General features: G+C 41.5%; 1 protein-coding gene across 1 annotated transcript; it reads left to right on the top strand.

Moving 5' to 3' along the window:
• Positions 1–920: 920 nt before the first annotated feature.
• On the top strand, positions 921–10,712 carry LOC103597044 (trafficking protein particle complex subunit 2-like). Its single transcript, XM_008580846.1, has 5 exons — positions 921–1,078; positions 5,553–5,664; positions 8,318–8,464; positions 8,846–8,929; positions 10,614–10,712. Exons 1-5 carry the CDS (start codon positions 921–923, stop codon positions 10,710–10,712), a joined length of 600 nt encoding a protein of 199 aa, XP_008579068.1.
• The last annotated feature ends 447 nt before the right edge of the window (positions 10,713–11,159 follow it).

Below are 11,159 nucleotides of genomic sequence, written 5' to 3'. Positions count from 1 at the left end.
GCAGCGGTTACAGAATAGCCACAGATATGCACAGGGGCAGGGCAGCCACTCCTTGATGAGGTAAGTGAATGCAGCTGTTTGAACTGTGTGGTGAACACTGGAGAACTACCTGAGACTGTGAGTAAATGGTGGGTGTATGCTGAGCTGATTCAAGTAATTCAGGAGCCAGGGATGAGGCAGCTAGATGCTAATAGCCAAGATAATGGGAGAAAGGCCTTGAGGGTACTTCAGAAGTCTGGGAGAGCACCTCTCCCATCACGACCCTGAGGCCTAGGAGAACTGAGTTTTTCTGGAGAGCACAAGCTAGAAAGCTTGGCAGCATCCACCTCATGTTAAGATTTGCAGGCTGGTGGAACTTGAGAGCAGTGGAGATGTGGCAGCCTCCATCCATTTTTCAGAAGATGTATGAAAAAGCCGGGGACTCAGGCAGAGACCTGCTGGATGGGTTGAACCGCTGCAAAGGTCCTCTATGGAGCAGTGTGGAGCAGAAAATTGAGGTTGGAGGGCCAGCATATGGCTCACTGGGAGAGTGTGATGCTGATAACACCAAGTCCACAGGTTTGGATCGCTATATTGGGATGGCTGGTTCACTCACTTGGGAGAGCGTGGTGCTGACACCACCAAGTCAAGGGTTAAGGTCCCCTTATGGGTCATCTTAAAAAAAAGAAAAAGATGGGCCGGCCAGGTGGCGCACTGGAGAGTGTGCCACTTGGGAGCGCAGCGGCGCTCCCGTCGAGGGTTTGGATCCCATGTGGAGACCAGTTCCCACTCACTGGCTGAGTGCGGTGTGGGTGCAACAATGAGGGTTGCGATCCCTTTACTAGTCAGTAAAAAAAAAAAAAAAAGAAAAAAAGAAAAAAAAAAGTGGGGTTGGGGCTCCAAAGAGTGCCCCTACTGGGGAAATGTCTAGTGGAGCCAGGATGGTGGGACTACCTCCAGGAACCCAGAACCGTGGGGTTGCTGGCAACTTGCAACAACAGCCTGTAAAAGCTGCAGGCACCAGGGCAGCTCAATGGGCTCCACCTGATGGAGATGTAGGAGCAAGGCTGCCCAATGCTTTGGAGACCCAGATTCCCCAGTGTGCATAATATCTGCCCTGGTGGGTTTCAGAATAGTTTGGGGCCTGTTTTTCCTTTCTCGTCTGTTCCTCCCTTTTGGAATGGGAATGTGTATCCAATGTCTGTCCCACCACTGTGTCTTGGAAGTAGACAAACTTGTTTTTGATTTTTTACAGATACACAGCTGAAAGGAGTTTTGTCTTTAGTCTCACATGAGACTTTGGACTTTTGAGTTGGTGCTGGAACAAGCTAAAGACTGTTGGGACAGAATATATAATATGTGAATGCAAGGGTCAGTTATCCTCACTAAGGGAACACCACAAAAGATTCTGAATGCATAGACTGTACAGCAAGGGACCCTGAAGGGGTAGATTGTAGGGAAAATATAGGAAAATGGTCAGGGCCCCTCAGATGTTCAGATGTAAATATACATGTGTGCCCAGGTGTTCCTTGGTTATTAGTTGTGCATGTGCACCCAGGTGTTCTGGGTTATGGACTTAAGTATAAAAGACAAGTGGCTCTGATCCATGATCCCCCCACCCCTGCCCCTGTGATGCTCCCTGGAGGGCCATGGGGAGGCCATTAGTTCTGCTGGAGGCTGTTGCTGCTGCTGCTGCTGCTGCTGAAGAAGAAGAAGAAGAAGCAGCTGAGGATTGAGCTCATGTCATCTGCCAGCTGCTCCTGGGATCTTTCCCAGTTACCTAGCTCATGAACCTGCATGTAAGGGGTCTGGTGACCCAGCCAGGCATGTGAGGGGTCTGGTGATCCAGTCTGTACAATGAGTTTGAAGGGTCTGTGAGCCCTAGCCCAACAAGACAATTGGCTATGTTGGCAGGATTCCGACAATAACCCTAACCAGACAAATAGAGTAGCTATTGGTGTAACCAGACGTAAATGAAATCTCTTTTGTCCCCAGTCACTTCATAGAATGTGCCTTCTACCCATTTGCTGACACTTCCTTGAGAATTTCCTTTTTCTCACACCTGCAGGTTTTTCAGTTTTGACATGTGTGTTAGTTTCTTACTGCTGCCATTTACAAATTGCCACAAATTTAAGGGGTTAACACAGTGTTGTAGCATAGGAGTCTGACACATGTATCACTGGGCTAAAATCAAGGTGTCAACAGAGCTGTGTTCCTTTTGGAGGCTTTAGGGGAGAATCTGTTTCCTGGTGCTTTGCATCTTCCAGAAGCTTCCTGCATTCCTTGGCTGTGGCCCCTTCATTTTCAAAGCCATTAATGTTGCATCTCTCTGACCATCCTTCCACAGTCACATTTCCCCCTGACTTCCCTCTTTTGCCTTCCTCTTCCACTTTTAAGGATCCTTCTAATTGCACTGGGCCCACCTGGATGATCGAGGATAATCTCCCTATTTTAAGATCAGCTAATGAGGAACTATATATCCTTTTTGCCACAAACCCTGACATATTCACAGGTTCCAGAGATTAGGATGTGGACATCATAGGAGAGGTAGCATTGCGTGTTCACCATTGCCAGTCATTTAGAAACCATCCTAAATTCTTCTCTTTTTCTCAGTTTAATCTATCCCCAAGTTCTGAGTAGCTACCTCCTCAGCACCTCCAGACCTAGCCTTTGCTCGTATTGTCCCCTATTTAAAGTGGTAGGAAAACTGAGCAGACATAGAGTCATGCCATCACAGGCACTTCAACCACAGCAGTTGCTTTATTTGTATTTGTATTATGTATTGGAATTCTAAGTAATATGAGCTTTGTGGGTGGAGGTATGGTGGAGAAGGTTATATACATATAAAAGTTTGGAATCATTGATCTGGAGCTGTACTGTCCAATACTGTAGCCACTAGACACATGTGGCTATTTGCATTTAAATTAATTAAAATTAAATAAAATTTAAAATTCAGTTGCACAGTCACACTAGCCACATTTTAAGTGCTCACTGGCTTCCATATCAGTGCAGAAAGTTCAATATATTGGACAGTGCAGAATTTATTAGTGTGCCTCACCTTGGTGCAATACCAAGCATGTAGTAAGCCTTTAAGTATTTGCTAAATGATTACAGTGGTTCCCTTCCAGAGACAATGGGGTTATTTTCTCCCAAGGTTTTCAGTTTTTCCACTTCACCTGTCAGTTTTTCCTTGGCAGAATTGGATGGAGAATTACAGCCCTTCTTGCTTCTTCAGCTGTTTATGAAATCAACCTTGACAGCTCAAGGCAAGGACAGAATGTATATAAAGCAAGTTCTGTCTCTTCTTCTGCCCAGGTGGGTAGTTTGTAACAGAACCTTTATACAGTCTTTCTTTGAGTGCCCTTTCTGTTTATCTTCACACTGTACTTAGCACTAGGCTTCTCATTCATGGATTTCCATATAGGGATGAGTGGGGGGGTAGGGGGTCGTTATCTTCTTTACACATATATTTCTTCTCTGCTGCCTTTTTGTTGTTGTTGTTATTGTTGCTGCTGCCTGAGTGTCCTGAAGAAAGTAAGCACTTCTCTTGGCAAACTCCAGCTCTGAAACCTATTCCAGCAGGAATTTATGATATCATTGTTTACTTCGTTGAAGTTTCAAGTTCCCATCCCTCTTCCCCTCACTTGTTCTGGAGAATTATTGCCAATTCTTCTAGTTTTGTGTAGCATTTGTATCATGTCTACTTATCTTTGTTATCCAGTTTTACTATTTGGATCTTTTTCTCATCTTCCCCTTAAAAAAGGGGCAAACTTTTTCTGTAAAGGGCCAGATGGTAAATATTTTTGGCTTTGTGGGCCAGATGGTCTCTTTCTCAGGTGCTGGGCTCTGCCATTGAAGGCCAAAGCTGCCTTAGACAGTAGAGGACAGGTGAAGCTAGGTTGGGCCTGCAGTCTGCCAGGTCCTGTACAGATAACATTTTAAATCATATTTCATCATGCCAGAAGTGTTTTCTATCTGATTTTTCTTCTGCAGTGATAGCCTTTTGATTCTAGAGTTAAAAGTGTTGGCTGTGCCCTGGTTTCCTTTACAAAATGTTGCATTCATTAGGAAATATATTTCATATTTCTTCTGATTTCATTGCATGCTCTCTGTGAATCAGCAGAACAGTGAGGCTTAATGAGTTGTGGGCTCTAACACACCTCACATGTACGTTCTGGGAGACTGGACACTCCCAGGTAACTAGATTTCCACCCCACGTTGACAAGTTACTAGTTCCCCCATCCTGCTGTGCTTATGCTCCTGCATGTTATTCTAGGTAACATTTATTGACTGTGTACTGTGAGCCAGACACCATGCCAGGTGCTTTATGTGCATTAGATTGTATAAGCCTTATAAGTATACCTTAAGGTAGCTACGATGTTACCTCTATTTCACAGATGAGAAAACAGACTTTGGGGGCTGGCCCAGTGGTGCACTGGAGAGTGTGCCACTTGGGAGCACGGTGGCGCTCCTGCCGGGGGTTTGGATCCCATGTGGAGACCAGTTCCCACTCACTGGCTGAGCGTGGTGCGGGTGCAACACCGAGGGTTGCGATCCCGTTACCGGTCAGTAAAAAAAAAAAAAAAAGGAAAACAGACTTTGGGAGATTAAGGACTGCCTGTGGTCACATTGCTAGTAAGTGGCAGAGCTAGACTAGAACGTAGCTTTGTCTGACTCCAAGGCCCTTGTGCTAAAAATACATGCATACGTAAACCCACCCATCATACATCTGTCCACTCATATGTCCACCCAGATTTCAATTATCTGTGCTAGAAGCCATGGAATCACTATTTCTTTTCTCTTTTCTTCTTTTCTTTTTTTGACCCCCATTTCTTTTAGTTTTCTTTAGCCAGCCTAAGATCTCTCAGTGCCTCTGAATGTCTTCCTTTTTGGATTATTTCTTCTATCTTTTTTAGAATACAAAACTGTGTTTTCCTTCTTTATAAATTGGTGTACAAAGAGGGAAATCATAGGCTGTTGCATTTTTGGAGACTTAAATTTGTAGTACACATTCTTGAGGTAGGAAGAAGACAAACAGAGCACACAGTCTGCAGAAGAATGCTACAGTGTCTCTCCTGTGTAAATGACATGAGGTATAGTTTTTAGCTTCCATAGAAGGATGCCTACTGGAAATTTCTAAACCAAGCTAATTATTTCCTTTGCCTTTCACTGCTCTATTTTATTTAATTAATCGGCACCCTCTATTAATCTTTCCAGATGTTATTTCTAGTGCTAACTGGTCCAGTCCAAGCTAAGCCTGGCTTACTTCACCAGACTCAAAATTTTTGAGCAAGAATGTTGTTTTTATGATTTCATATTAGAGGTCTTCCAATTTCTGTATGAAAATATAGTACATTGGATTCTGCAGGACATATCACACTATATAATTTGTATAGTCCCAAAGCCATATAACTATGGTAGTATGCTGGAAGGCATGCCAAGCTTAGTGGCATCCTCCTCTGTAATGTAAGGTTTAAGTTTAAAAAAAAAAAAGTGAATTCTAGCTTCCTGTTAGTCATTTTTGGATTTCAGTATTGAATACTAAAAATGTGTGTTATTTTTTATTTAATTAGGAGCCATATATTGAAGACAATTTCTGGAAGCTTCCACTTTGTAATTGTTGGTCACCATGATAATCCAGTTTTTGAAATGGAGTTTTTGCCAGCTGGGAAAGTGGAATCCAGAGTGCGTATGGAACCTTAAATTCCATAAGAATTGTAATGCTATTCTAATGATATGTTATAATATGATTTTAGAACTGGAAGAGATCTGGACAGATGAGGTTACTGAAGTCCACCACAATTAAATGAGGCTTTCTCTGGAGTCCCACCGACTGATAGAAGCCAGCCAGGGAATGTCCTTGGAGTTTGTTTATTCATTCTTTAATTCAGCACACACTTTCTTCACACGGACAGGCATGATGCTCTGGGTCTCTTTCCCATGGCATTGTGTTCACTGTGCCACCCACTGTGAAAGCACATAGAAGCAGAGTCTACCTGTAGTGGGTTTGGAAGAACAGTCATTGCTGCCTTGAAATGCCGTGAAACTCCATTCTATTTCATTGAATAACATTTTTTGTCAGGACACATGTAGTAGATCAATTCATACTTGCGAGGGTTAAAAGAGACCCTTACTTCTATGTCCTTCTGCTGCCACTGGGTGTACAGCACCTTGTCCTGAGTTGCCTTTTAGAACATTTCCTGTCTGGATGGTGACTGTGTGCTCTCCTCCCCAGTGACGCCCTGGCTGTATGCAGGAAACTCGAAAGCAGCACCAGAGGTGATGCCATACAACCTTTTTGTTGCCAGGAATGGTTCCAGAAAAATAAGCTTGATTTAAGAACATGTTGCCATTCAGAGTAAACAGAGCCATAGAGTCTTCAGATGAGAATAGCCTGGTTCCCTCCATCTTTTTGTTCTAGTCTTTGTTCCTAATAAATTGCTGACAAGGATACTGTGTTTCTCCTGACTCCAAAAATAGGCTGTAATGTTCGTTAAGACAGGAATTAATTTTTTAAATCAATTGTAATGCATAATGTTCAGTGTATGATACTCTTCAACTATTCAGATCTTGTCACCAAAATAAGATAGAAATTTAAGGTATTATCTGCCAGGTGGTGTTACTACACTATTTTCCCACATTGTTATGATAACATTGCTCATTAAAACTTTGTTTTGAGGTATCTCTGTAGCAATAGTTGCTTTGTGGGATATGGCTACTTAAGTATAGTTTCTGTGCACTCCAATGGCCTTGTGGTGGGCAAAGCAGAATATAAAAATAGCATATAAGCACATAAAAATACTTTGTCATGTAACCTGATCTTAGTTCTTTCTCCTGCTACCACTCACCTTCTTGAAGCATTTCAACAGTTTGCTCCTAATTACTCAAGATTTATCATCGGCGTAAAGGAAAACATTACTGTGAGCCAGACACAAAATACATCCATTTCTCTAAGGACTCAGTTAGCTTTGCCATGGCAACGTGAGTGAAGTAAACAGTGTAGCTGTGTGAGGGATTCCAGGGCAACTGGCAACCTTCCTCCAGACCACTCATGGGAACAACCTCCTGGCAAGGAGATTGTATTAGTTTTCTGTGGCTGTTGTAACAAAGGACCAAAACCTGAGTGGTTGAGAACAACAGAAATTTGTCTCACAGATCTGGGGGCCATAGGTCTGAAATCAACGTGTTGGCAGGGCCATGCTCCCTCTGAAGGTGCTGGGGAAGGATCTGTTCCAGGCCTCTCTCCTAGCCCCCGGATGTTCCTTGGGTTATCACAGCAGAATTCCAATTTTTACATGGTATTCTCCCTGTGTGTCTGTCTCCAAATGTCCCCCTTTTATAAATACACCAGTCATGCTGGATTAGAGGCCCATCTTACTCCAGGATAACCTCATCTTAAGTAACCACATCTGCAATGACCCTTTTCCAAATAAGGCCACATTCTGAGGAACTGGGGCTTAGGATTTCAACATATGAATTTTGGGGAGGACATAATTCAACATAACAGAGGTATTCTTTGACAAATGAATTTTGTGAGAAAGAATTCCTCAGGAGTTAAGTCTGCATTCCAAGTTGTGAATTTCCTCTCTACATTATGGTAGGACAGTCCTACTTTTTCTCCAGGTAAGCCATTTCAGTCCTCAAAAAGGACACTCCCAGGTCTGACAGGACCATCTCCTGCTCTTAACATAGGTGACTGCTCACAGCTGGGCCTGAAACCTCCTCAGTTGTCTCTACTGCTTACTGGAGCTACCTGTGCATGAAGCCCAGACCTCCCTGCTTCCTCATGACCTTGAGGCCCGGTGCAAATGACTGTCCTTCACGGCCTCTTTAGCCCTGGCCTGCCCAAAGTGCTCTCCTTGATCTGCATGCACTTACACATTTTTTTCATGTCTTTTCCTCTAACAAGATGTGAGCTTCTTAAAAGCAGGATCTACCTTTTTTTTTGTTTGTCTGCTTAAATGTATTCTTTTTTTCACGTGTCTAAGTGGTTACAAAATGGTCACAGCATCTTGCAACATTTAAAAAAATTTTTCTATATAGTTTCTTGAGCACATTACATTTATTAAGTAATTGGCTATTTGTTCTTTTTGTTGAGTTTTAGATATCAAATTTTACAAATCCAGTATATAAAAACATAGAAGATGTATGTCTCATGACAATAACAGGTGAAGTAAGCATAGAAGATGTATGTCTCATGACAATAACAGATGAAGTAAAAGCAGACTTTTATGTTTCTTCCCCAAAAGAAAACCATATATAGAATTTACAGAGTGAAGTGTCAGCATTCTTGATGCCATATGGAAATGGTTATCTGTCGCTGCTCTCCATCTTCCAGGATGATCATCGTCATCTGAACCAGTTCATAGCTCATGCTGCTCTTGACCTAGTAGTTGAGAACATGTGGCTGTCAAACAACATGTACTTGAAAACTGTGGACAAGTTCAACGAGTGGTTTGTGTCAGCATTTGTCACTGCAGGACATATCCTTATGTTTTTAGTAGATACCTAACTAAAGGTTGGTTTAACAGACTAGAAGAACATGGAACATAGATGCCAGGCTCTGAGTCTGTAGACTTCAAAGAGTATGAGGCTACTTTTGTTGAACAGATAATTTAAAACTAAGTCTCGTATATAAAACCAAGATTTATCTGAACCATATTGAGGATGATTGTACTTAATTTTATAGTTATTTTCTAATTTTAGATTATTTTCTCTTTAAGATAATACTGATTTTAAACCCAGCTTATGTATTCAGCTTTTCTATTGCAAAATATACTGCATGTGACTAATTTGAAGAATATCGTATCAAGTGACTGCTTTTTGTTTTTCATTTCTATGAAAGATTATACCTTAATTATTGTACATATCAGATTTAATGCTTCACGACATAAGACAAGAAGATGGAATAAAGAACTTCTTTACTGATGTCTATGATTTATATATAAAGGTATGGTGTGTCCTATAATTCTTCTTCTTATTTTTTTTTTTCCTTTTTGTCTTTTTTCGTGACCGGTAACGGGATCGCAACCCTCGGTGTTGCGCCCGCACTGCTCTCAGCCAGTGAGCAGGAATGGTCTCCACATGGGATCTGAACCCTCGGTGGGAGCGCCGCCGCACTCCCAAGCGGTGCACTCTCTAGTGCGCCACCTGGCTGGCCCGTATAATTCTTAAAATCTGATTATAAAAAGGATAACATCAACAGGAAACTGGCCTATTGAAGTAACTCCCTTATGCTGTACAGTTTTCATTTCAGACTAACTTTTCCCCAATCAGGACTATCTCTGGAAACTCCTTCAGCAGGCAACTCTTCACCACCAAGTTAATATGTACAAGACTACTTCAAAAAGTTCACGGAGGTATTCATATTATCTTTTAATTCCACTATGCACAAACATTTTGAAATACCCTTATATTTAGGAAGACAACTCACGGTAGTTATTTTTAATTGATTGTGATGGTAAATTGGTTTCATTCTTCCCCTTTTTGTGCATATAGTTGATTTTATTAGGAACCGTAAAGAGATAAAGGAAGCAGCTTACATAAAGGAAAATTCCTTTGTAATTTAATCTTATGTTTTCCATCTACTTTACAAATAAGTTGCAATGCAATGAATATAGATTATAAACTGGCAAAAAGTAGTTCTTATATTATCAAATAATTATTCAAGGACAGTGGGGCTACCTGCATTTCTTGATATTGAATTGAAAGATAAAATCGTAATAGGACGTCATGGCTAAACTGCAGTGCTAACAATGGTGTATTCTTAATAATTTAAATATGTTCTGTATTTGGACAGGATTTCTTGCATATCAGCACAGTAATAAAATTGAACAATCAATATACCTAGTCAGAGGTGGCAAGAACATTTAGCAGGCTTATAAAAATGGACAGTATCAAGTCATTAAGGTGCACAAATCAGTAACTCCTTTTCTCCTTAGTGATTCCCCTTTAATATGAGTAATTTTCACTCAGATATGTTATGATACACTTATTACTTTAGCTGAGAAACTGATCATTTAGCCTTGTGTTACAGGAGGGTATTAAAAAACCTGAGCATTAAAAAAAAGTTACCACAAAGGGTAACTTTTTTTTTTTTTTTTTTTTTTGGTGGCTGGCTGGTATGGGGATCTGAACCTGTCACGTTGGGGTTATAAAGGCTACACTCTTAACCAACTGAGCTAACCAGCGACGCCCAGGGTACCTTAATAGCAGTGTGGTATAATTTTTTTTAACTCTTGAGCTTATGGCAGATTTTTCACTTGTTTTATGTAGCCAAAGGGACTTACAGATGAGTCCATGTATTTATAATTAATACATGTAGATTATTATTTCACAAACAGGGTGAATCCTGAAAGTTAATTTTAGCTTATATAGGCAACACACACCATACTACCATTAATTTTGCCATAGGTACTTCTCAAAACTAAAAGGCAAAAACAAAAATTTCTTAAAGGGGACACTAGTATTTAACAATGGAGTGTTTTCAATGAAACCTAAAAACGTGGTCTTTAGACTTTGTATTGAATTTCTTTGATTTTTAATTTAAAACTCTAAAATAATTTCCGTTTAGAGACCTATGATTTGTCAGCCTTTTTGCTTTGCCAGCTCTCTAGTACCTTCCTCTTTCCTAGTTTGCAATGAATCCATTTTGTGAACCCAATTCTCCTATTCAATCAAGCGCATTTCACAGAAAAGTTCAGTTTCTTTGGAAGAAACACCTAGTAAGCTGAATGCAGAAAAATTCTGAAATAAAGTGTCACCACAGTACGGTGACAGGGAAGAAGGTGTCAGGGAAAAAGACACAATCACAACAATTCCTTGAACTTGTTAATAAGACAAGTGAACAGATACGATGCTGATGGGGGGAGAAGGGGTAGAGGAAGGGGGAAAAGAGGAATTGGTAAAGGGACCTGAAAATCAACTACATTGGGGCCGGCCCGGTGGCGCACTGGATAAGTGCGCCACTTGGGAAGCGCGGCGGCGCTCCCGCCCGAGGGTTCAGATCCCACATACAGACCGGTTCCCGCTCACTGGCTGAGCGAGGCGCGGGAGCAACACCGAGGGTTGCGATCCCGTTGCCGGTCCCCAGTCCGGTACAGGGGCAACACTGAGGGTTACGATCCGTTGGCAGACACGGAAAAAGACAAAAAAAAAAAAATCAACTACATTGTATATTG

This window comes from Galeopterus variegatus, unplaced genomic scaffold, assembly GCF_000696425.1.
Source record: "Galeopterus variegatus unplaced genomic scaffold, G_variegatus-3.0.2 Scaffold2173, whole genome shotgun sequence".
Taxonomy (NCBI): Eukaryota; Metazoa; Chordata; class Mammalia; order Dermoptera; family Cynocephalidae; genus Galeopterus; species Galeopterus variegatus.
Note: the sequence above shows the minus strand (reverse complement) of the source record. Positions and strands in the feature narration are given on the sequence as shown.